This window comes from Somniosus microcephalus, chromosome 6 (genome assembly GCF_052327205.1).
Source record: "Somniosus microcephalus isolate GS21.2 chromosome 6, FLI_Smic_1.0, whole genome shotgun sequence".
NCBI lineage: Eukaryota > Metazoa > Chordata > Chondrichthyes > Squaliformes > Somniosidae > Somniosus > Somniosus microcephalus.
The window spans coordinates 253477327-253504473 of NC_140992.1; the positions used below are offsets into that span (position 1 = coordinate 253477327).

Consider the following 27147-nt stretch of genomic DNA (forward strand, 5'->3'; position numbering starts at 1 on the left):
TGCCACAAGGGCCACTGAAGATTCCTGAGGAGGGGAGGCCCGACGCCAGTTCTGACGAAGGGTCATCAACCTGAAACGTTAACTCTGTTTCTCTCTCCACAGATGCTGACTGACCTGCTGAGTATTTCCAGCATTTTCTGTTTTTATTTCAGGCCTAACGCCTGTCATGCTCATCGGGAACACATTTTTAGAGGAGTCCTTTAATGGGCACTAGGCCCTTCATTAACATATTGAAAGGGCCTAACACCTGTTTTAGGTATCTGCCCAGGATGGTAAACTTGGTCCCCACAAATTTAGCAGTGGGACCAATGCCTGTGCAGATTGGGCGTAGGCTGTCTCACTACAAAATGGTATGATGTGCACCCGTTTTACGCTGAAAAACAGGCACAAGGCATACAAATATCTACCCCAGTGTGGTTTCCTTTTCTTAGTGTATTCCAGAGAATTTTTTTGTTGGATGGTTGCCATACCACTGATGCTGTAGGTCTGACCCGAACTTGTCATGCACACTTGTAAAGACTCCTCCATTAGTGAAGAGGAAAATTCTGAAGCCACAACCACAGAGTTTTGACAGCTTGCAGTGATTTGTTCTGACATCTTGAGCAATGTGGCAGGTTGCATAACCTGCAAGACTTCCACCGAAAATGATTGGAGACTAAGAGAACGTGTCCTATTTAATTGTTCCATGCCTGCCCGATGAATGGCTTTCACGTTATGCTTTGCAATGTCTTATAAGTCACTGAGGATAATGCAAACTTCTTGTGGGCTGCCAGAAACTTCAGAGCTGGTGTCTTCCCTGTTGTCATTAGTAATTCATAAACTTGAGCAAATAGGCTTTGCTTGATATTCACCAATTTGGAATGATGCTCAATGTACCTTCTCCTACACTCCTCACAGCCTTCTTTTGAGGAGGTATTTCAAGTAGCTATCTTTTCCAGTGCTAACTTTGCCTTTTTTGTTAAGAACTTTTTTTTCATGCTGACGACTAGCTATCAGCTATTGCAGTTCTTACAAGGGTAGATTTTCTGAGTTCGCACTCCCAGCTCAGAGCTTCGCTCGCTAGGGGTACATATCAGGAACTTGGGCACAGAGCCCAGCGGGCACCTCAGGATTTTCGATCTATTCATTTTGGATGGAAAGTGATGTGGGCAGCCTGACCTCTGGGTCCAAATTCCTCATATGGGTTTCTGGCAGTTAAAACTTTGCGTCAGGGTTGTGAATGAATAAAATCTACCCTATAATCTCTTCCAAATGTTTTATTGATAGTCATCTATTGAGAGTTACTAAAAGAGATGAGAATTTTTTAAGTCGGTGAAGAGATGGTTGGAATTCCAATCTCTACAGCCTCAAAACTCCGTACTTGAGAAGTCTAAAGCTCAAAACCATACACGGATTCCAATAATACAGACCGATGTATGAGCCTCCTTAAGTATTATTAGCCCCATTTGACTATTATTGATAGGGTTCCCACAGTTTTGGCAAGACAATCCCTACTTGTCCATTCATTGTCCAGTTGTGCAAGATTTTTTCACCTGGACCAATTCACACTGCCTTTGGTCGCAAAGCATCCACAACCTCAAAGTGAAGTTCAGCCACTGGCAATGAGAGGAACAGCTGGTTCCAGGAACCAGCAGCACAGCAACTAAATCTGCAATACATAAACAACGAGCTGGCAAACAGACAGGAGCCAGAACATCTTATAACACTATACAAGAGAGGGTGAGCAAAGAGGTAGAAAAAAAAGTACCCTTGGCCTTTATACCTGTTGAATGTTGAAACTATACAAAAGTTGAATTAATTTACCTTAGTGAAAGTTCTAAAAGGTTTTTGTTCCCTAACCAATGCCCCTGACCCCAGCCCCTCCCCATGCCCAGTTTTAGAGCTGGCAAAATGTGGCAATGCCTAATTAGGGCTCAAATATATAGTTGCAACCAACCTGCCAGGCAAAATGAGCACGTACTGACTAACATGAATGCATACTCAACACTAGACTGCCAGTAATAGGATATTTCCCTCCACTAAAATATAGAAATCTTGCAATACAGTTCCTCACTGTTAAATGATCAAGGATCCATTATCAAAAGCACCATGATTTTGGTACCCTTCCCCTACCTAGAGATTCAGGGAGAAAAACAAATCAAATGCACACTTTGCCACTAGACACAAGGGCCCTGAATTTGGGGTCAGAGGCTTCCTGCGGGGAAATGCCTCCGATCCGCAAATAAAATGCCCGTGTACCTGGGGGTCCGGGAGGTACGGAGGCTCACGGTCTTGGGCCTCTCCGGGTACCCGCGGGTAGAGGCCCACGTATCCCAGGGGCGCAGGCAAGAAAATAATTTAAAGCTTTTAAAATCTAGATTGTTATTTTTGTAACTATGTTGCGGTCTCTGAATGGAAATGAATATTTTCTTCATGAAAAAATAATTGCTTTTTTTTGTTTTCAAAGCATCATGCATCAGCATGATGGTGTTAAATGCAAGTGGTGCAATGACGTGCTCCAATATGATTTGTGTCACCGCATCATTTGATTGCAAACAAATGGAAACAGACTCACCAAGCACTTTTTCACAAGGTGATATGAATTCATTGTTGGAAAAAGTGGCTTAATGAAATTAGGACAAATATTTAGCAGAGAACAAAAGCTTCCTGAACATTATGAATTATGATGAAGACCTGCAAAGATAACAAGAAATTAATTTGTCTCATACGGTTATGAGTCTTTACTACAAGTATCTCGTACTGAGCAGCAAGGAGCATGCTTCCTCACAGGCCCAGCTGGTTAAGTTAGTGAGGAATTGACCCATACAGATCTCGGGTTCTATTACAGGTCTGTGCTGGGTTTGTTTGGTTTGTGTTAGTGCTCCTGGGTTAGGGAGCAGACATAAAAACAGAAAATGCTGAAAATACTCAGCAGCTGAGTATTTCCAGCATTTTCTGTTTTTATTTCAGATTTCCAGCATCCGCAGTATTTTGCTTTTGTATTAGGAAGCAGACACTCGGCTAGGGCTCCCTTTCCTAATCATTAGCACTACTAGCACTCACCGCTTGGGTTCAAAACATCAAGAATGAACAATTAGCAGAGGGTGATTGGCCCCTGTGAAACCACAACCTAACAAGGGGTCAACGCCTTGAGGAGAGACGGCAAGTTGGAGAAAAAACGGTCAGTAAAAAGAGGAGGACAAAGATTGCAAAACACAGTTTCATCAACTCACTGTGCTGGCTTACTGTGTACCCCAGTGGATTGACAAGAAGATTACATAGAATTACATCATATTTACAGCACAGAAACAGACCATTCAGCCCAATAGGTCCGTGCTGGAGTTTATGCTCCACAAGAGCCTCCTCCCACCCTTCTTCATCTAATCCCATCAACATATCCTTCTATTCCTTTCTCCCTCATGTTTTTATCTTGCTTCTTATTAAATACATCTATACTAGTCGGCTCAACTACTACTTGTAGTAGCGAGTTCATCTACATGTTAAAACTCCTTCATGGTCGAGCCCCACACCACCCGCCCTCTGTAATCTCTTTTAGCTGTTAGTGTCTTCAGCTTCTCGGACACCAGCCATTGTGCCCTCATCCTCTGGAACGCTGTCTCCAAACCCCTCTACCTCACAATCTTCCAGCCTGCTTTACTAAAACCTTTCTCTTTGACAGGACTTGCCCTCACGTCCTATGCTTTTTCTTCTCTTTGTTTCCCCCTCTGCTGCTCAGTGTTCACCTTTCTATAAATGGCTCTGAGGTGTTGCAGTATTATCTAAATATCATTTTATGTAATGCTCCCAGCTGTGGGTCAGCAGTCAAAATATCTGTACACCATCAAATTCATTTTAAACCACACATGACACCAAATAAGGCTGGGATGGTCGTGTGCTGCCATCCGTGAGATTTCCAATCATCCCGTCATTCCTTACGTCAGGCACAAGGCCTCCCAGTGCAGAACAGACAGGCCCAAGTTGTCAGATTTATGGAACAGTCCGTAAGGCAGCAAACTCAAATTTGTTGTGCATTAAGGTAAGATTTCTCTGTATAATTGGGAGAATGCTCAGCGCAGGAGAGGGTTTACTGTAGATGTCAGTTCAGGTTTAGAACTTCAGGGAAATTATAACTAAAGCTTGCGCCTGTGATTCCAGAGGGAGAGGGGTTTAGATGGCTCTCAGCTATCCTTTAAAGGGGAATTCCCCTTTGAGTGCCATTATCTCTGGGCATTCCTCTGTATTTGTCCTTCCTTGAGGAGGAGCAAAGTGACCAGGGAAAATTCTGAAAGTATCTGAAGAGACTATGCCAACGCGCTCCTGGCCAGCCTGTCATCATCCACATTCCATGAACTTAAACTCAGCAACAATGCCTGAATGAATGCTGGTTACTCAGAAATCATCCTTCTCTTAGATCCTCAGCGTCATTATCCAAGGCAGGACACAAGATGGCCTCCTCCACCTGCTGCTGCTCACTCGTGCTCTGTGTATCACCCAGTATACTCCCTTCTCATTCACTCTCTAAAACCCTGTCATGGATGCATCTTAGCTGGCTCTTGGGAGGCAGAGAGGTAGTGATGGCGTGTGCTGTGAAGTACTGGCACAGCCAGATGAATGGTCACCTGTCATTTTAATTCACCGCTCCATTCCCACTCGGACCTCACCGTCCTTGGCCTCTTGCATTGTTCCACGGAAGCTCAACGTAAACTCGAGGAACAGCACCTCATCTTCCAATTAGGCACTTTACAGCCTTCCGGACTCGATATCGAGTTCAACAATTTCAGATCATAACCTCGGCCCCTATTACATTTTTACTTATATTTTTTATCCACACCTTTGTTTTGGTTTCCCCCCCCCCCCCTTTCCTTTTTTTTCTCTCTCCCACATGGCAGCTGTCTCCCATTCTGCCAGCGCATTTCACACCTAATCTAGAGCTGTCTTTTGTCTCCACTAGTCCTATCACCATCTCGTCTCGTTTTGAATACCTCTTAATGCCTCTTCTCTTTTGTTCTCTCCCAGCCCGGCCTCTTAATCTATTTCACTCCCTGTGCCTCTTTAGTCGACTCTAATTTCTCTCCACGGATGTTGCCTGGCCTGCTGAGTTTTTCCAGCATTTTCTGTTGTTATTTCGGATTTCCAGCATCTGCAGTATTTTGCTATTGTACAGATGAATGGAAGACTGGCTCACATTTCTGTGGCGCATCTAGAGAAAGAGCAGAGGAAGAAAGGTAGCACAGGCATCGTGCTGAGCAACTTGCACATAAAGCATCGCCTGCTTTTGACTGTCTATCAGTGATCTCATGCAGCATTACTGTACTGAGCATAGGGTTACTAATCTTCATTAACCTAATGGACAGAAAATTGCTTATTCAAAATGACATCACCATGTCTACAGAATTTCTCAGTATTAGCCTGAATAAATGATTGGCCTGTAAATAAACATTGTGTTAGTAGCGTGTAACAACCACATCAAAAGCAAAACAACACATGGCAATACATTTCCTGGAACTTTGTAACCAGCTCTTAATTAAACTGGTGACATGAGGGCATTCAGATTATTAGATTTCCTTAGTTAAACAGTCAGCTAATTAAAGACAGATATATAGTGTAGAAACAGAATAGGTATTAATGAGAACAGGGTTCTGCAGATATAAGGCGAGGGACAATTGTCATGCAGTGTTAACTATGACATTTTACTTTAATTGATCGGGATAATTAAAGTTTATTACCCTATTATACTCTGGAATTTATGAAAGCAATGTGGTAGCCAGAGAGACAGAACTGAAAGTTAGAATGAGCCCCTCCAATGATACTGAAATGAGCAGCTGTGTATCTGAATGAACGGTTATACTACGGAGTTTAACGGCTACAAATGCTGGAAATCTGAAGCAAAAACTGCTCGAAAAGCAGCAGTCCATCAACATCTGGAAAGAGAAATGACAGCTTTTGGATGAATACGCTTCATCACAACTGAAAGCTGAAAGATAAGCAGGCCTCAGTTCAAAAGTAGAGACGGGAAGAGACAGTGGATGACCTGAAAACTACTTAACAGAAAAGCAGAAAACAAATGATATAAAAGGTCATCTTACTAACAACAACAACAACTTGCACTTATATAGTGCCTTTAACATAGTAATGTGTCCCAAGGTGCTGCACAAGGGCGTTGTCAAATAAAATTTGATACCGAATCACATAAGGAGATATTGGGCCATTTTTTGCAGCCACTATGGGTGCGTACGCGCCTGTAAGGGCTGCACAAGTTCTGGGTTTTTGCACGCAAAGCGCATGCATGAAAATCCGGAACTCACGATCTGTCAAGAATCTTCTTGACAGATCCAATGCATCCCCAGGAAAAGGGCATCTGCGGGTAGAGAGTTAGCCCAACTTCTGCCCAGCAAATGCCAGTGAAAGCCTTACACCTGGTAAAAGCAGGCGTAAGGCCTGCTTTTACTAGCATAAGAGTTTAAATTAGTTTAAATCCCTATAAGCATGAATGGGGATCCCCTTCTTTCATTCGTCAGGCCAGCCCACGTGATCCCAGGGGTGCTTGCGAACCGCCTGCGTCCCTGGGCTACGTGGACCTCTACCCGTGCGTACCAGGAGAGTCTCAGGAGCACGAGTCGCAGTGGATCCTGAGGCCCCGGGTAGGCACAGATCTTCTTTGCGGATCAGAGGCATTTCCCCACGGGAAGCCTCTGACCACAAATTCAGGGCCAATAAAGCAGGTGACCAAAAGCTTGGTCAAAGAGACAGGTTTTAAGGAGCGTCTTAAAGAAGGAGGGCGCGGTAGAGAAGTGGAGAGGTTTAGGGAGGGAATTCCCAGAGCTTAGATATTGGAAAGGCATTAAATGCATGCAAATATCTAAGATAGTGAAATGGTCCACACACAGAGAAAGGCAATAAATCCTATACGTTATTTCAATTTTATTAATAAACGAGTGGAATGTTATAAACAACATGGTTGTAGTTTTCCACTGGCCTAACTTTTGAATGCAGTTGCCTGCTGTGTTTAAAAGAACCTTGACAGCAGTTATAATCATAACTAATAATGGCTTATGTTCTTATGTTCTTATTGAACAAGAGAGCTCAGCATCACATCAGCTTCCCTAATGTAGGAAACAGATCAAACGAGATTTCTGATTAAAATTAACATATGTTTCAATGTGTACAGAACCCGAAAGCTTTATTAATAAAAATGAACTATGATGTTCCAGAGTTATTTGCATGTGCTTGTATGTTAGGTATACAAAAGCCTTTATGTGTGCCTTTGAAACAGTAAAAATTTTCGATAAACTGCAAGGAGCAAGCCAGAGGCCTCTTCCTTGAGTCTGCTTTATTAATAAGTTGAATAGTTAGCTCCTTGCCCTGACAGTCGATCGAATAGATGCGGGAGGCCCACTTATAGATAAGCAATGCCATCTATCTGCACTGTCCCAGGGCACTGCACCCCAGGGTCTGTCTTAAAAGAGATATAGCTGTTACGATTGTGGCAGGTAGGTTTGTGTACCAAATAGCTCTGAGATTCAAATCTTTGCTCTCTGGATTGTGAAGGGAATATTCTTATCAATCCATCATTCGGGTCCACTGAGATGAAGAGGCTCTTCTTCAATTTCATCATAGGGTTGACTGTCACAATCCGGGTAATTTCATAGCTACTGCATACAATGACAGAGAATTACAATTGATGATGCTCCACCCCACTCCCTACCGTCCCCCTCCGTGATTTATCTTTGAAGCACAAGGAGAAGGTGTCAGTTAGAGCACAATTAACTGCATCAGTAACCATCTTAGGGAGAATGATGGTGTCGCAGATGCTGCTGCTGGAATTGAAAGACAAGTGTACGTGTAGCAAACACCTCATTTGAAATTTGCAATCCTGAAGCTTAGTTCAGATTCTTAAAGCTGTGGTGCTCACTTTAAATGGATCTTTGTCATTTTTAGACAACTAAAGTCAGCCAAACAAATCACTTATGTACTGCTCATAGAAACTAATCAACATAAGGTAGATTTTAAAATTGTGTTTCAACAGGAATAGCAAATAAAAAAGCACACTTAAGATTTGTAGAATATCCAGTGAATATACTGAAGCTCCTCTGATTCCATTCATTCTTTAATTTAGTTTTCAACTCCAACAATAAAGCAACTTACTTTGCAAAAGTCCATTTATAACGGAAATGTTTAAAAATTGCACTGACGTTGACTGTGAGCTTAGTTCCGAAATCTAGACTATGCAACAGCACCAGATTATTGGTACCAGTTTAATTTTTAATTTTTGAACAATGAAGAGATGTGCAGTCCCAATATCACATAGAATAATAAAAAAAAACAAATGTTAAACATACTGGACCAGAAAATCTGTGGGTTGGAGAATTTTAGCGTAAATCTCTTGGATGAGACCCTGTCTCTGGCCGTGCCAAAGCTCATGGGGGGGAAAATTGAGTGGCGCCCCTTTTAGGGTGCTAACCTCGTGCCCCAAAAAATCTAGCGTCCCTCCGCCGTAAATTCAGTCGTAGTGCCTCAAGCAGGAGGCGGGGCGTTACTGGAAGTGCTCCACCTCCCTCTTGGGGCGCTACTACTGAAGTACGCAGCACTACGTGCAACAGCACCATGCGTGGCGGCACATAGCGCCGCATCATTGCAGTCCTCCTCCCCTGATTAAAGGAGAGGGGTCAAGCGCTGCACACACCTGGAGCGGGGTGCCGTGAAAACAGCCCGGCACTCAAGAGGAGTGCCGGGCTGAGCGGTCGCAGTTGGCACCCTGCATAAAAAAGTGAAAGGGGGCAGTTGCTGGCAGTCGGCCAAAATATAAATGGCCGCCCGACACCTGCCCTTTAAGTAACGCTGCCGCCGCTGCAAAAACGCCCCCTGATCCTGTCGAACATATTGTTCAGCGATAGGTCGGGGCGCAAGGGCAGTTTGTGGCCGGGGCGCTACGCATGGCGTTGACATCATCGCTGACAGCACAGCGCCACGGGGCACTACTGACTACTGCCAGCGCCAACCTCCCACTGAATTTCACGGGAGGCGTTAGCGGCACCGCACCTGGGCGTTAGGGGATTTGCGCCCCATTAGCACCCCCTGGCAGCGCTAACGAGAGGCGCAAACCAATCCAATTTTTCCCCCAAGAGAAGTCCTGTGATTTGCATGCCGGCGGTGAGCTGAGGGCACATCTAGGGCAGCCGTCCACTAAAGACACTGGAAAGCCTGCCCTAAGATTCCTGGGGTGAGGGATAGATCCCCTTGCAGAAGCAACTTTTAGATGCCCCCAGCCCCTTACAATGGTGGACATCTTAAAACTTAAAAGGTCTACAGGGAACCAGGTCACGATCCCAGCCTAGACCCCTAGGTGGGACCCGCACCTGTCCCTTAGTTGTTTGCTATGTTACCAGGTGTACCTGCACTGACAATATGCCAGATTGTGAAGAAGGTCTGGGACATGATAATTCCAACACTGGGAGTCCTCACCTCAGCCCCATGCCCCCTTAAGTTGATTGCCTTATAAAGAAAGAACTTACTTATATATAGCACTTTTTACATCTTCAGGATGTCCCAAATCACTTTAGTGCCAATTAATTACTTTTGAAGTGTAGCCACTGCTGTTATGTAGTCTTCACCACCCACAAGGCCATCCAGGAAACTTGAGCGGTAGTCTGCTGGAATTGCTGTCGATTTTCGGGACCATTATGTTGGATTCCCCTGATGCATATTGCTATGGTTCACCGATCTGGGGGCAAGAAATTTGCAGCAAGTAGATTAAATATGGAAGCCTGTAAGAGTCAAAACCCACAAGCAACTGCATTACCAATGAATGCCAAACCTGCTTCCAGTTTTTCCTGACTGCAGCTAAGGGTCCCTTTTAACATACACTCAAAGTGGTCACCTCCTGACTTCTGCTGCACATGTTTGGTGGTTGGAGGATCTGGTAGTATTCCAGTGGGAACAGACGAAAGTGACATTAGGGATTGTAACTACATCTTCTGCCTCAACCTAACATATATTCATGAGGCTCCTGTCTGTGTCCGACAGGTGCTACGGCCAACAAGATTGACTCTACTTGAAAATCGGAACAGCGTTTCAACTAAATAGGCTATTTTGTTCCCATTATCACCCCATTTTTAAATGCAAACTGGGCAGTATGGACAAGCAAATCTCCACCAACATATCTATCAGCTACATATATTTCTGTTTACATACACCTGACTATATAAATTTCTTCTAGCATATGACACGTGTGATACCAGTGAAGTTGTATCATCCCACGGTGACATTAACAGATAGTATTCTAATATTGATGCTTTTCTTTTCTATTAGACTCTGGAAGTATGCAAGTATGAGTTGATTGTCCAAGCTAAAGACATGGCGGGCAGTGACGTGGGATTGACAGGCACCGCAACAGCAACCATCATCATTGATGACAAGAATGACCATGCACCTGTATTCACTAAATCGATGGTAAGCAGACATTATGACTATGTCACCGTCTCTATAGTTAATATTTATCATCAGGTGGATCTGTTGGATATTGAATTGCATTTTCACTTTAGCAGCAGTTTTTGTAATACTGTGCACTTTTGTTCATTATATAAGTATTGCAGTAATTGTCACTGCAGCTGAACACTGATGAAGTCTATTTATTTATTTGGCAACATTACATGTCCTACGTTAATACACTCGATTATAAAGGCTCACCACTCTCAACTGATCAGGAGTAACTGGAAGTGATTATAAATTTGCCGGCAATTAGCATCGGTCTGCTAAAACATATACCGTGGTAATCAATGGTATCAGGAACAAGTGAATGGTTAGCAGCAAAAAACAGATTTTAGACTTAATCTTCTGATGTGCACTGATGACAGCTGAGGTTCCTTGCTGTACACACACTCATAAACTGACCCTATTATTATTGATATATAATAATACAGGAGATATATTTTCTTGAGCCAGTTTAAAACTTTTTTTTAAGCAATACATAAATGGGCATGTTTGCGAACTGGAAGTGAGGGTTGATTTTCCCAGAAATGAGGAAATTTTAAGAACAATAGTAATTATTGATATGCTGATAGGGTTGGTTGAAGTAAGGTGGGAGGAGGCTCATGTGGAGCATAAACATTGGCATAGACCAGTTGGGCCGAATGGCCTGTTTCTGTGCTGCAAGTTCTATGTAATGATAAAGAAGAGATAAAACTGTTGAAGACATTGAAACAGGATAAGGGCCAGGGATCAGATGGCTTGCACACGAGGGTTCCTTTTAGTGTTCAGAGTCTGAGCACCTGTTATGCGCAAAACTGATTGGCCCAGAAATTCGGGTCAGGGGCTTCCCGCGGGTGTAAACCCCCGACCTGCACTTACCTTGCGCGCCGGCCGTTGAGCTGTGGGCCCCGCGTGGGATTCCGATCCTGGGCCTCCTCCAACTGCCGGTGCGCAGTGCTTGCGTATCCCAGGGGCGCAGTTAGTTCGATGCGTCCCCTGGGATCACGTGGGCCATGGAGAGCCAATGGTAGCAGGGAATGCTTCATTCATAAGTTTGACAGGAAGACCTGTCAAACTTATAAATACTATAAGCCCCAAAACATCACTAAATCTTCAAATAATTTTTTTTTTAAATAAACTATAAATTACATGAAATAACTATTTTAAACAATAATTTAAATTTTTGAAAAAAATAATTTTATTTTCTAACGGGGCTAAAAATAAACTTACCTTTCTTTAAAGTATTTAAAAATAATAAACCTGTGGAAAAAATGTTTTAATTTTAATTAATTCACCACTTACCTTGTAAAAAGCAGGCCTTGCGACTGCTTTTTATATGTGTAACTTCTGGAGACTTACCCTCCCAGGAAAACCTGCAAAAAAAATGTAAGTTCGATGCGCACGCGCAGCCTCTCCTGCGCACGCGTTTGACCTCTGAACCCCTTCTTTCAGGGGAACGGAAGTGCCGGTTTCCTGCGCATGCACAGTGCATGCAGGAAACTGGCACTTCCATTGGGCTTACGGGTGAGTACCCTGTGCGTACTCACCCCTGGAGACCCGAATTTCTGGGCCAATATATGCTCAGAAAATATCTAAATTAGTGCAAATATATATAAATAATTTTAAATGAACCTCCATAAATTGACCCTTAGTGTTAGGGGATTAAATACGTGGGGTTACAGGGATAGGGTGGGATATGTGTCGGTGCAGGCTCGATGGGCCGAAATGGCCTCTATCTGCACTGTAGATTCTGTGATTCTGTGATTCTGTGAAGAGAGGCACGTCCAAAAATTGGGATGGACAGCAACACATCACTTGATGCTGGTTCCACTCTTCCTCTTTTTTAAGTCACAAATGGGGTGGTGCTGCCCCCTATGAGCCCTGACACAGACTGTCACAAAACTATATACATTCCTACAACCACACCTAGAAGCAATTCCTGGACAGGGATAGCTTAGTTAGTAACACCTATCATCAACTTGTATGCCACTCGGTCCTTACAAAAATAGCTGAAAATTACTGCCAAGTCTCCTAACCTGCAGTACACAGTATCTTGCAGATCTTAGGTGCCTTTTTTATCTATACCATTGTCACCATTTTCTGGATTCCCAAAGTGCATTGATACTATGCATCTGGTTCTTATACCCAATATCTCGCTCTTCATGAGTGCAAAGAGGTTCTATGCAACTGATCTTTAACCATAGATACAGAATCATGCATGTAAATGCTTGCTACTTTGCCCACTAGTAACCAAGCCAGTATTGTCCACAGTCTTTTATCAGCATCCATGCATCCCGCACCATTTGTACACAACTCTCAAATTCTGCGCTATATCCAGATGAGTTTTCCAGGCATATTACAATACCATTTGAATTAAATTGAATTAATCCTCATTGTGCGTGGTCTTGATATGTTGTAAGTTAAAGGGCGCATGCACAGACTGATGAAGTATGTGAACATGGACTCCTGTTGTGAGGGCCTGGCCACAGCATCCCTTGAGGTGACACCACACAGGCGGGAAGTGAACTCCTCCAAATTTTTAACCATAGCGGTGAAACTCCTAGGCAGGCCTTCCAATGCCTCATACTATTCCTTGTAATACTATTGCTATTACAACAGTGACTGTACTGCAAAAGTCCTTCACTGGCTGTGTAACACTTTGGAACGTTCTGAAAGACATTATATAAATGCAAGTTCTTTCTTCTTTCCATTCTCTGGGGTAGGTGCTTGTTACAAAGTCACACCTTCCCCAGATACCTTCTTGGGCTCAGTGACGTCATTTGGTTCCATAAGTGGTCTGTGCAGCTTACCTTCATGAGAGTTGACTCACACTGCCCTATATCTACCTGTATGGTAGCGCGACCCAGGGGAGTAACAGTGGAACCCCCTTGCGACCTGAACTAGATATTTGCATGTGTGTTTGTTCACTCTCTCCAAAGGCAGACTGCTAACATTAAATGAGGTGAAATTTGGTTTGAATTCTTAACCTTTTCCACAGTAAAGTGAGACATGCAGAGCAACAGTTATGATCAGAGTTGCTTCAATGAATATGGGTCTATGTAAAAATTCTAAATTTAAAAAAATGCCCTCTTTCTCCAAATCAATGGGTCACCTTACCTGACTTAAACAGACTAGCGCCTCCGTATTCTGTGCTATAACCCAGGGCAGGACCTCACTCCCTGCATTTTCCTGCGTTTTTTAAACCTTTGAGTAGCTCTTTTGCCTGACTGACTTCTTGGTTGTGTTCTGTTATAAAAGCCTTTCATGCTCATGATGTGGGTAACACTGGCAAGGTGGGCATTTATTGTTCATCCCTACTTGCCCTGAGAAGGTGGTGGTGGGTCACCTTCTTGAACCACTGGTAGTGGTTTGGTACAACAGAGTGGCCTGCTAGACCATTTCAAAGGGCAGTTAAGACTAAACCATGATGGTTTGGGACTGGAGTCACATATAGGCCAGACCAGGTAAGGATGGCAGGTTTCCATCCCTAAAGGGCAGTTAGTGAACCAGTTGAGTTTTTACGGCAATCCGACTGCTTCATGATCACTTTTACGGATACCAGTTAGTTTTTTTTATTTCCAGGTTTTTTAAACCCGAATTAAAAATCTCAAACTGCCCTGGTGGTATTTGAATTATTATTAGTTATTAGTCCAGGCCCCTGAATCACTAGTCCAGAAACATAACCACCATACTATGGTACCAGCAAATAAATCCACAAGTTGACAGTGCCCTTGAGTGGCAGACAGGGTGACCATCATTGTACCCAGCTCATGCAGAAGCACCTCCATTTTATTATCCATCAAACAGGGATTTTAAGTGCTGCATTGCTCTATCAGTAGCCACAGATTTTATCTCCAGCCGCTACATTTATTGTGTTAGTCATTGTGATGATCAGCTAGTAATTTGACCAAATAGCTTCTGGGAAGGTTCAAATATGCATTGAAATATTTACAGCCTTTTTAAAGGCAGACACACTTCTTCCTTCCATACTTGGCCACTTAACAGTAGGTGCCCACACCCCTTTAAAGGTTTCCATCAGCGCTTGTCAGCAGCACTTTAAAGAACTTCACCCCACCCTTCCCACCCAAGAGCTTCCAATGTCAGTCTCATATATGGACCAGGAGCTCGTGTCCCATCCAATCCAATGGCAGCTAATCCCACCATATGCACCTCCGGCTAATCTACACATAGATTTGATTAGATCCATATCATCTATCTGCCTTCTCACTATTAATTTTCATTATTCTTGAGAGAAATGCCTTTGATCAACTAAGTTCTATCACTTTGGAAAAACATTACGAAAGGACATGTTAATACACTGCATACTAAAGAGTACTGCATTAAAAAAAAAGTATTTTGGCATTTTATATTCTGGCATGAGATGATGAACAAGAATAATCCTTCAGGGGAGCAGCGTGTGAGGCAGTCATTTTGCATAATGTCTTTCATATTTATAACCCGAGCTGATATCCAGGCACATCAGATGATGGTTGTTCTCTCTGTCGATGATAAGAGTCTTGGGTAAAAAAAAGAAAGACTTGCATTTATACAGCATCTTTCATGACCTCAGGATGTCCCAAAGCACTTTTCAGCCAAAGAAGTACAGTCACTGTTGTAATGTAGGAAACGTGGCAGCCAATTTGTGCACAGCAAGCTCCCACAAACAGCATTGTGATAATGACCAGGTAATCTGTTTTTGTTATGTTGATTGAGGGACAGATATTGGCCAGGACACCGGGGATAACTCCCCTGCTCTTCTTCAAAATAGTGCCATGGGAACTTTTACATCCACCTGAGAGAGAACGTCTCATCCGAAACAAGGCATCTCCGACAGTGCAGTGCTCTCCCAGCACTGCTCTGAAGCGTCAGTCTAGATATTTCGTGCTCAAATCTCTGGAGTAGGACTTGAACCCACAACCTTCTGACTCAGAGGCGTGCCACTGAGCCATAGCTGACACATGAATGCATTGAGCGTAAACAAGTCTACACACACCTCCTAATAGGTGTAGGCCTACAGCACAAATTAGTACTGAACTGGCAATCTTGTTGAGAGGCCACAGAGACAGCAGGACTTTTTTTGTGTCTGTAAATTTACTTTGACAAAATTGAACAGCTATGCTGAGGTGATGTGTACAAATGGATTATCATAACATCACATTACCGTGCACAATCAATAACAGCGCTTGCAATTAAAAGCTATGTATGAAAGATGTTAGAAGACAGAATTTGAAGGTATTTTATTTTTTGTGTGAAATTTAGTGCTCATCAAGGCAGACACAGGAAATGGTTTTCTGTGACTGGGGCCAGGTTTATTTTTTGTAGTTTTTACTCTGCCTTCGCGATGCTTTTCCTGATTTGGAAGTGCTTGATGCTGATAGAGATGCCTGAAATGGGAAGTGCTCCATTCCTCAGAGCTAATATCCTCTGCCTTGATGAGCACTAAATTTCACACAAAAAATAAAATACCTTCAAATTCTGTCTTCTAACATCTTTCATACATAGCTTTTAATTGTGAGCGCTGTTATTGATTGTGCACAGTAGTGTGATGATGATATGATAATCCATTTGTACACATCACCTCAGCATAGCTGTTCAATTTTGTCAAAGTAAATTCACAGACACAAAAAAAGTCATTAAAAAATGTCACCTCAATAACTGGTGCGAGGGCATGAATTACTAACACAGATAGTGCCCACTGTGTGTTTGGGACTTGCGTAAGCATGTATAGTGCAACCAACTGATAACCACTTACAGCTTTGTTATATTTATATTAAACAATAGCTGTGAAAGCTGTGTTGGTGGAATATATATCAATGTCACTTGCCACTGATTCCAAAATGAAAAGCAATGATAGGAAAGTTAAATAGTTATTCATCATTTATAGTTGAGTTATTCAAGTAAATGTGTATTTGTGACCTTCAGATGCGGTCTAAATTTACATTCCTTTGATTTAATTGCTTTACAATAAATCCTCATTTTAATGATTAGTGACATTTTTGTAACTTTGAAGGAACCATGCTTAGTCAAGGCAAATGTGGTTTCCTGCCGAGACTGTTCTGAACGAGGCCTTTTGTGTTCTGACTGGACATCCAGACCATGATGTAACAAACATTTCTACAGAATTTAGAATTTGCCCTTTAGATCCGATCAAACCTCAGGAAAAATATTCACAAGATTTACAGGTTATCTCCCAGGATACTGGTAGGATTTGCTCAAAAGCTCCCGATCAAACTGAGGCTACACGTAAAGCTTTGTCTTTTGGGGAATGGTTCTCCTGAACACACACACACACACACGTGTGAGTGTGTATATGCATGAATATCTGTGTATGCACTGGCAATTGTATATACCTACTACAAAACTTTTTGACTTACCTCTTCTTCCCTGCCAAGTTTTACTGAGCAGGGTGCCCACAGCAGCTGCCCTGCTCAGTAGGCCGTTAAAATGCCATTACGGTCCTAATGTCATCATAGGAGCCTGATTAGCATATATTAATGAGGCAGGTGGACACCTGGGCCACTTAAAAAGGGCCCAGTTAAGATGGCAATGGGTGGGAATCGTGCAGGGATGGGGCAGTAAGCATTTGCACTGTTATTTTAACCGCACGCCTGCCCTGGACTCACTGGACAGGGCGGGATGAAATCCCCCTCCCATTGTGCCAGCAAACAGGACTGGCTCCCTGCATTTGATTTCCTGGGTCTATGATGCCTACAATGTTGCTTGTAAGACTGGTCATTCTTAGTTAAGAGTGAAATGATCATGAGAAACCACGAGTCTCCAGTTGACTGTAAAACGAAAGACTTACATTTATATAGCGCCTTTCACGAACTCTGGACGTCCCAAAGCGCTTTACAGCTAATGAAGTACTTTTGAAGTGTAGTCACTGTTGTAATATAGGAAACACAGCAGCCAATCTGTGCACAGCAAGCTCCCGCAGACAGCAATGTGATAATGACTAGATAATCTGTTTTAGTGATGTTGATTGAGGGATAAATATTGGCCAGAACACTGGGGATAACTCGCGTGCTCTTGTTAGAAATAGTGCCATGGGATCTTTTCCATCCACCTGAGAGAGCAGACGGGGCCTCAGTTTAACGTCTCATCTGAAACATGGCACCTCCGACAGTGCAGGAGTGTCAGCCTAGATTTTTGTGCTCAAATCTCTGGAGTGGGACTTGAACCCATAACCTTCTGACACAGAGACAAAAGTGCAATCCACTGAGCCACAACTAACACCATGGGCTGGATTTTCCAAGCCCCGAGGAGGCGGGAAAGGAGGCAGGACTGCTGGTAAAGTAGCAGAAAGTGGGGGCGGATGGCAAACCCGCCCCCATCCCGCCTCCGTGCCCTTTTGCCAGGGGGCGGGAAGATGTGCCGCTTCGGGTCCCGTCTACTGGAGACGGGAAATGCATTAAATACTTTTAACTGCCTGTTAACAGGTAGTTAACAGGCAGAAAAAAAGATTAGTGCCATTTTACCTTCACAGGTGAAGGCTTCCTGACCTCGGCGAACCCCGTCGGGTTGGCGGAGACGTGGAGGACATCTGCGGGGGTCGGAGACACCTGGAAGTAAGATGTAGAGGTGAGTGATGAGTGCAAGTGTGGAGTGGTAAGTATAAAAAAGTGTGCCCCTGCCTTGGTTTCTTCCTACAGCCTTCATCCTCTCTGGATCGGGAGACCCGACATCCTGCTTGTAGATTTCACAGACTGGCTGTTGGATCCTCCGAACCAACAGCCATCTGAAATCGACAAAGTTGAAAGGTTTGATGAGTCCTAAACACAAGGACTCATCAAACTAAAGAGAATGTCAGTGTTTGACAGCTTCACAGAGCTGTCAAACACTGACATTTCTTCTTCCAAGAAGTCTTGACAGATAGCACATCTGATGTTGACGTGCTCTGTCAGTGACTTCTTCCCTAATTGGCCTGCTGAGCCCACGGGGGGGGGCTTAACAAGCTCAATCAGGGGAAAATCCATCTGGTTGGTCAGACGAGGATGGAGGCAGGACAATGACACGACAAGCAGCAGTCCTGCCTCCAACTCGTCTCCATTGAGAAAATCCAGCCCCATAAGTTTATGTAAAGTTGTGAAAAAGTACCTGAAAAGAGTAAAGGGATAATTACTAGTCCTAGCCCCTTTAGGGCTACCCCGGATCAGGCGTATTCCTCAGACGTTCACTTTCAACTAAAGTTTGAGGTAGCCAAATCCTAAAGATGCTTAATTAGGTCTAAAGGTCCAGACTATCTCTCCCTAAAGGAAAGGAACAACCTCCAGATAGCACTTTTAATAAGTTTAGCTAGACTGTAATGTTCCAGATGTTATGAGGGTCTGGGAAAACTCCCCCATGAATTCTGCAACTCCTCACCAAAGAGTGTACAGAGATTGAGTTCGCGAGTTTGATACAGAAGTATTATGTGAGACAATTCTAAAAATATATAGATTTATTAAAGAACCGACATATAATTTACAGTTGGTGAGTCAATCGCAACATTAACAGTTTCAAAAAGAGAAAGCTTTACAATCTTATCAGAGATCCTTACTCTCAAATCTTAACTTCACTACAGTTTTACAGTTCTTAAAGTTTATTCAGGATATCCACCAAAATCAAATACAGTACCTTGATCCCTGAGGTACAAAGAGTTAGAGATTTACAGAGCTAGCTCTGAAGCTGAGAATCGCTTTGCCCCTTTAAGCGAGTCTATTATCCCATTTGCGAGTTTAATATTTATACCCTTTTCCAGTGGTATTTCCTTTAAGGTTTTCTGCTGATGCAAGCTAATTATCTCTAGTCATTTTTCTGCTGACCCCCGCAGTTCTTACAGTCACCTCAGCTGGTAGCACTACAGAGTTATGTCTCTTCTCTAGGTGTTCTAAATTTATCATAAAAAACGGGGCAACAGCAGGTGCGCTTTACTTTATGAAGGCAGATGTTTGTTACTTTTATGTGCTCCTTTACGAGGTGTAAATTTGAACACCTTGTACTGGGTAACTATTGTCTTGTTCCCAAAGGTTCAGACTTCAGGAGCCTTTAACCTTCTGTTTCAATAAGGTTATTGATTCAGTGTCAACAACCTATCTTATCTCAATAGCCAGAATGCTATCACAGCTTTTTCATCATTTGGTTTCTAGATTTCCAGACCCAGTTTGTCATGTTTTAATAAGGCCAGAATTATTTCATAGAATGGTGTATTTTTTGAATAGGTTATTTGGCTTATTCCTTCACAAGAATTCTCTGCTGCTGCTATCAGCCATCAAGTGCGATAGTCAGACTCTGATAAAATAGCATTGCTTTACATCAGAACTTTTAAAAAATGAATCTTTCTGTTCAAACCTAATGGTGTGACAGGACAATAATATTGCTTTAGGCTACAGTCCTGATGTTGGATTTTCTCAATATTTTCTCTGCATGATCAGTATTAATCTCATGGGAAATGAAGCAACTGAACACTCTCCGATTGTGGTGGGATTATGGGGATGCACAAAAAACTGGAGTCAGAGGAACGGAATTTTGGTGGCAATATGGGGCAGAAGGAGATTGCAGAGATAAGGTGGAGCAAGACCATGGAAGGATTTAAAAATTATGATATTAAACTTAATGGATGACGGGGAGCCAATGTAGATTGCGAGGACAAGAGTGATGGGTGAGCGGGACTTTGTGTAGGACAGGTTACATGCAGCAGAGTTTATACAAGATGGGAGGCCAGCAAAGAGAGTATTGAGCAATTTAACTGGAGGTGATAAAGGCATGTATAATGGCTTCAGTGATGAAGGGGCTGAGGTTGGGTGGAGCCACTCAATGTTGTGGACATGAAAGTAAGCAGTTAGATTTTATAGGTGGATGAAGGAAAGATGGATGAAGGAAAAGGTCATAGAAGGATATGTAAGGATAAAGGAATATGGGACCAGGGAGGGTAAATGTGATTAGGACCTAAGCTCCATAAACTTTAGCTCATCCAAAACTCTGCTGCCTGTGTCCTAACTTGCACCAAGTCCCATTCACCCATCACCCCTATGCTCACTGACCTATTTTGGCTCCCAGTTAAGCAACGTCTCGATTTTTAAATTCCATCCTTGTTTTCAAATCCCTCCATGGCCTCGCTCCTCCCTATCTCTGTAATCACCTCCAGACCTACAACCCTCCGAGATCTCTGCGCTCCTCCAATTCTGGCCTCTAGCGCATCCTCGATTTTAATCGCTCCACCATTGGCAGCCGTGCCATCGGCTGCTGAAGCCCTAAGCTCTGGAATTCCCTCCCTATACCTCTCCACTTCTCTACCTCTCGTTCCTCCTTTAAGACACTCCTTAAAACCTACCTCTTTGACCAAGCATCTGCCCTAATATCTCCTTATGTGGCTCGTGTCAAATTTTGTGTGATAATGCTCCTGTGAAGCGTTGTTTTACTATGTTAAAGGCGCTATATAAATGTAAGTTGTTGTTGACTATTTACTCACGGGGAGGGTAAATTCCAACAGGATTGGTTGGGCTGAATGCCCTGTTTCCATGTTATAACTTCAATGCATTTCTATGTCTTTGTAATGAAAGGATATGGGCACTGAAACTAAGCTCAGGTTCGAATAGGACATAAAGGCCTAGAAATTGGGTTGAGGCGCCAAGTTCGCCTGGGCGCTGGTTTTTGTGCAGCGTTCGGAGCTGTAGCGATCGTCAGAAATTCAGTTTCAGTGCCCCTAGAGGGAGACGGGGCGAGGCTCGAGGCGCTCCGCGTCCCTCTTAGGGCGCTGAAACTGAATATCGCAGCGCAACGTGCCGCAGCGCCACACGCTGCGGCACGGCACACTGCGGTACTGCAGGCCTTCCTCCCACTGTTAAGGGGGAGGGGCCTGCAACAGCGCGAACCCCGCTCACGAGTGCCGGCAAAAGAGCCCGACACCAAGGAGAAGTGCCGGGCTCTCGGGAAACAGCCGGCAATGCCACGGGGGGGGGGGAACCAGGAGGCCGGGAACGGAGGTGCTGGCAGGCGGCCACCGAAAAAAGCGGCGCCCCGCACCTCCACCTTAACTTGCACCTCTGCCGGCGCAGCAAGGCCCCGTGAACCGGGCGCGGGTAGCGAACGGCGCTACAGCGGTGTTCGCTACCAGATATCGCAATCAGGGCGCGAATGGGGTGCTGCACACACCGATGATGTCATCGGTGGCGGTGCAGCACAACAAGCTAACGCCACCATTAGCGCCCCTGCTGAATATCGCGGGAGGCGCAGCCAGTGGCGCTACAGCCACTGACTGCCTCTTTAGGCGCTAACAGGTGGCGCTACTCACCCAATTTCTCCCCAAAGGTTTCAAGTGGTGCAGTTCAGCCTGAGAGAGTGGGAGGCGGTTGGAATCGGTGGTAAGGGAGTGGAGTTTGTAGTGGGGCCTGTAGATGATGGCTTTGGTCTTCCAAATGTTGAGCTAGAAGAAATTTTGACTCATCCAGGATTGGACATCAGTTAAGCAGTTTGTTAGCACAGAGACAGTCAGGGGTCGAGAGCAGTGACAGAGAGATAGATCTGGGTACAATCAGCGTACTTGTAAGAGCTGACCTCTTGCATGCAGACATCATCAATGGGTAGCATGTAAATGAGAAAGAGGGTCCATCATATTTATAGGATCAATCCTAAATGCCCATAACTTTCAGGGCTGAATCCTTTTCAATCTCCTTCAAAATTGATGAGATCACCTCATCACCCTGACCTCGATACCTCGATTTCCCCCCCTTCAGGACCACTGCTGGTCAACCCTTCCCTGCATGCTGCATTTAATTGCAGTTGGGGGGATCTCTCGTACACCCCAGTTACTACTGCATCCCAGGGGTCCCTGGTAGAAAGTGGCGGTAGACATGGGATATTGGAAAGTCCTAGAATTCTTTAAATGAAGGGGACAAGGCCTAGTAGAGGCCTCTTGTTCCTCCATTTCTGCCCAAAACCTCACCTATTTAGGCTTCAGACTCATCTGAGGCCTAAACAGAAATATGCCATTTTGTCTTCCTGGCGTTTCTATCCATTTAAGGTCATTTGCTACCTCTTGTGCTGCAGCAGCATCCCCACTGCAGCGTCACCAGGATTTTCCTCCTTTGCACTGGCAGGCTCCCTCTTGGTGGAGGGAAATCCTGTCAGGAGATCGCCATGCATATCAAGTAACCCCTGACCCAGGAAAATAGGTGAGGATCGAGATGGAGTTAGAGGGGCAGGCGGAATTCCCACCATGTTGGAACTTTGCCCCAAAAAGGAAATTCCAGCCCTCGGAGATTTACTGTTCAATCACAAAGGGGGAGAAATTCAGTTGTTAGCGCCACCCGTTAGCGCCTTAAGAGGGCGATAAGTGGGGCGCGATGCGGCTAGCGCCCGGGCGTGGCAAGACCTGCGCCTCTCGCGAAATTGAGCGGACATTTAGCGGCGGCGCAAAACCGCAACGCCCGCTCAGCTGCGCGCGCAGATCCTGACGACATTTCATGGTGCAACGCCCTTTGGGCGCCACAAACCGGAAATTCAGTGGCGCCCCCCTCCTTTCCGCCTGGCGGTCCCAGCGACTGGTTGACTGGAACGGTTCCCAGTCGCTGTGGGGCTGGGGGGCGCTATTTAAAGGGGGCTCTTCCTGTCTTCTTTGTTTTAGCCATTTTTGGACCACTCCTTCTGTGAGAGAGAGAGAGATTTGCAGAGAATCAAAGGGAGAGAGCTTTCTGCATTGAGTCAGCACTCGCAGAGGTACTTCTGGCTTCTGACCAGAACTTTGTAGTTGGTTAACTTTTTCACTGGCATAACCTTGAGTGGCCACATACTATAGGGGCTGACATGGGTGGAAACGTTGGGTTTCTCTATTGCATTGAGAGGGCTCAGAGACGCCGAGAGAGAGTGCCAATCATGGCCAGACAGAGGAGGGCCAACAGGCGTCGGCACAGGAGACCTTACCCTCCCAGGGTATTCCGCCAACAGTTCTCATACCTCAACATGTCTGAGGAGCAGTGTTTTCGGAGGCTTCGATTCAGCAGGGAGGTGGTCACTGAGCTCTACCACCTGCTTCAGCCAGATCTGCAGCCTCAACTGAGGAGCAGGACGTCTCTGTCGGTGGCAGTGAAGGTGACAGTGGCTTTCAACTTCTATGTCACCGGCTCCTTCCAATCCGCTACTGGGGACATTGCCAATGTCTCCCAGTTCGCGGTGCATTGCTGCATCCGCCAAGTCATGAATGCCCTCTTTAAAAGGAGACGTCAGTACATTTCCTTCCCCATGACCCTGGACAAGCAGCAAGAGCGCGCAATGGGATTTGCAAGAATAGCGGGCTTCCCCATGGTCCAGGACGCCATTGACTGCATGCATGTGGCTTTGCGGGCACCGCAAGAGAATGCCGAGGATTACCGCAACCGGAAGGGGTTCCATTCGTTGAACGTCCAGTTGGTGTGTGACCACAGACAGCTGATACTAGCTGTCAATGCCCGCTTTCCAGGCAGCAGCCACGACGCCTTCATCCTGCGCCAGACTTCTGTGGCAGACCTTTTCGAAGCCCCGGCTCACCCAGGAGGCTGGCTCCTCGGGGACAAGGGCTATCCTCTGTGTAGCTGGCTGATGACCCTGCTCCGTGCGCCCAGCACCCCTGCTGAAGAACGATACAATGAGAGCCATCAAGCGACCAGGAACATCATTGAGCACACAATCGGTGTGCTAAAGCAATGGTTCCGCTGTCTGGACCATTCCGGGGGAGCCCTTCAGTACTCACTTGAGCGAGTCTCCCATTTCGTTGTAGTGTGCTGCATGCTGCATAACCTGGCAATCCTCAGGACTCAGCCACTGCCACCAGACATTGGAGCACCAGCAGAGGAGGAGGAGGAGGAGGAGGAGCATCAGAACGGGAGGGAGGCACAAAGTGCAAGGGCCATCTGTCAGCAGCTTATTGCAAGTCAGTTCTAGGCCTCCTCTGAGGGAATGGCTTGTGCCATTGAAAGAACATGAATGGGACCGTTCTGCAACCCCTGAGCCGGTCAAGGCAACAAATAGTTCAAAGAGCAAACATGCACAATCTGAATAAAGACACTTCTTTATTTAACAAACTGTGTGCACTTCCCGCATGACAAAGTAATAGAGAGAAACCCAAAAAAAAGCAGCCAGACACATAACTGGCTCTCACAACCTGGAGACAATGAACAAAAGAGTAAACAAAAAATGACCACGATCCTCGGCCTTCACTAAAAAAATTAACAGCATTTTGCCACACCTCCTACTTTTTGCCCTTCGAGGGTGATCTGCTTCGCTTGCGAGATTGGCCCCTTCCCACCCTGCAGCTTCTCTGCAATGGGACCCCAGTGGCTGCAGCAAGGCTGGGGGAAGGCTGCTGAGTGTCAGAAACTGAGTCGGCAGATGCCGTTGAGGTACGGCCTGGACCAGCTCTGGGCCTGGAGGGCCCGGCTGCTGACTGCTCCAACTCTGCATGGGCAGCAGCAGTCTGTCCTACAGGTGGTGGCAGCTGCAGTGGAGAAGTGACAGTGTTGGCAGCAGAAATGCTGCCATCCTGACAGAAGACAGCCACTCCCTGGTCGGACGACACACTGACACTCCCATGGGGCAGCACTGCAGCATGTGGAGCAATCTGCTGAAGCACAGACTGCTGGCCTGCTGCGGCGTGGCGAGGGCCCCGGTGATTCGTGCCTGATCCAGCGAGGGTGGCAGCAGTCAGTGCTCGTGTGACCTCAATCTGCGTCTGCATCAGACCAGCCACTGACTGCATTGCACCACTAAGCACTTGCGTGGAAGCCGCCTGTGCTGCACCGAAGTCCTGCAGACTCCTTGCCTGTGCTGCGCCGAAGTCCTGGACACTCCTTGCCAGTGACTCAATGGATTCGGGCATCCTTGCCACTGCAGCCATGAGCTCAGTGTGCCTGTGCTCCGCCTGGGCGCCCATTTCAGCGAGGAGCCACACCTCTTTTGCGCTCACTGTAGCAGGACTGGAGGCCAGACTCTCCCTCCGGGGAGAAGGCCGCCGAGCTTCCCTACCCCCCGCCCCCGCCCCCCCCGCGTTGCTGCAGCCTGCTGGGCCCCGGAGCTTCACCCTTCTCAGACCCTTCCCCCCTGCTCCCCTCCAAGGAAGACGTGTCCCCATTATGGCCATGGACAGACTAGATGCAGGAAGGATGTTTCTGATGGCCGGGGAGTCCAGAACCAGGGGTCATAGTCTAAGGATAAGGGTAAGCCATTTAGGACTGAAATGAGGAGGAATTTCTTCACCCAGAGAGTGGTGAACCTGTGGAATTCTCTGCCACAGAGGGCGGTGGAGGCCAGTTCATTAAATATATTCAAGAAAGAGTTGGATATATTTCTTGAGGCTAAAGGGATCAAGGGATATGGGGAAAAGGCAGGGACAGGGCACTGAATTTGGATGATCAGCCATGATCACATTGAATGGCGGAGCAGGCTCGACGGGCCGAATGGCCTACTCCTGCTCCTATCCTCTATGTTTCTATGAATCGCTGCTCCAGATCGCTGAGGTCTTGAAGGTGAGGCTGGCCTCCCCCGGTCCATTGCTGCTGCCTCCTGTTATGAGCCAGCTTGCCCTGCAAGAGAAAGGACGGGCTCTGAGTACAGTGTGAAGCCCTGATCTTGGCTGCACTGCCTCCCATGGTCGATTAGCCCTTACAGTGTGAAGCCCTGATCTTGGCTGCACTGCCTCCCATAGTCGATTAGCCCTTACAGCGTGTAAAGTGCTGAATGTGCGTGTGAGTTTCATGAAAGGCCCATAGGTGTTGGATGAGGGCTGGGCATTGGGGCTTTCAGGACCCTTTGGCCATAAAGTGAGGTGGACATGCAGGGATGAAGAGGATACTGAAAAGGGTACTCACCCTGATGACCCAAGTTAGGTCGTTGAACTTCTTCCTGCATTGCACAGGGGTCCTAGGCACCATGCTGCTGGAGGTCACTCTGTGAACCACCTCCCTCCAAGCTTTGCGATAGTCACTGGGCAGCAGCCTCCTGCCACTGTCCGGGTACAGGAGAGATCGCCTGCGCTCCACTGCGCCAACCAGAACCTGCAGGGCCCCCTCACTGAACTGCTGCGCTCGCTCCCTGGCCCTCTCCATGGTCCTAGGCGTTAGAATGTGGCAGCAGGTCTGTCCAGGCCGAGAATCAGGGTTCCGATGCGCAGGGTGTGGCTACAATCCAAGATCGAACCTCCCCTTTAAGAGCTGACCGGCGCCAGCGTGTCTGCGTGCAATCGCTAACTGGCCGCACCTGCGCTGCGCCCGCCCTCGGTGATAGCGCCTCGCTTCTCCGGCTTAGCGCCTTAAGACAGTCATGCAGCGCCTGTTTTAGCGCTCCAAGCACCTCCTGGGGCGAAGCAGGTGAATTTAGCAGTAGGTGGCGATAATTTGCGCCGGGCGCTAAATTTCGCGCCCGCTCGAGTATAACGCCCCAAACGTGGCGATACTGAATTTCGCCCCCAAAGTGTTTTGCCTCCAATTATATCATGGGAGCATCAACTTAGTATTATTCAATGGCATTGTACATCTTATCTACCTGCACCAAACACTCTCATCATAAATTTAACTTCCACCATGTCATAGTTGTTGTTGACCTACCAATTTCATAATATCCATTTAACCTTCTCATTATAATATATTGTGGAACTTGAATGTCACATAAGACAAAACAACTTGAACAACATCAAGGTCCAATGTCAAGCTTCAGCACAAAACATTAACATTGATGTATGCCCATTTATATTTT

At 45.7% G+C, this 27147-nt stretch overlaps 1 protein-coding gene across 3 annotated transcripts in view; it reads left to right on the forward strand.

The window, feature by feature from the left end:
• Positions 1-27147, forward strand: part of cdh13 (cadherin 13, H-cadherin (heart)) — a 1232244-nt gene that overhangs the window by 1064995 nt on the left and 140102 nt on the right. For all 3 annotated transcript variants that reach the window (XM_085991762.1, XM_085991760.1, XM_085991761.1), the window contains exon 8: positions 10288-10428. In XM_085991762.1, the coding sequence (XP_085847888.1) occupies positions 10288-10428 (141 nt within the window). The remainder of the gene's footprint in view (positions 1-10287; positions 10429-27147) is intronic.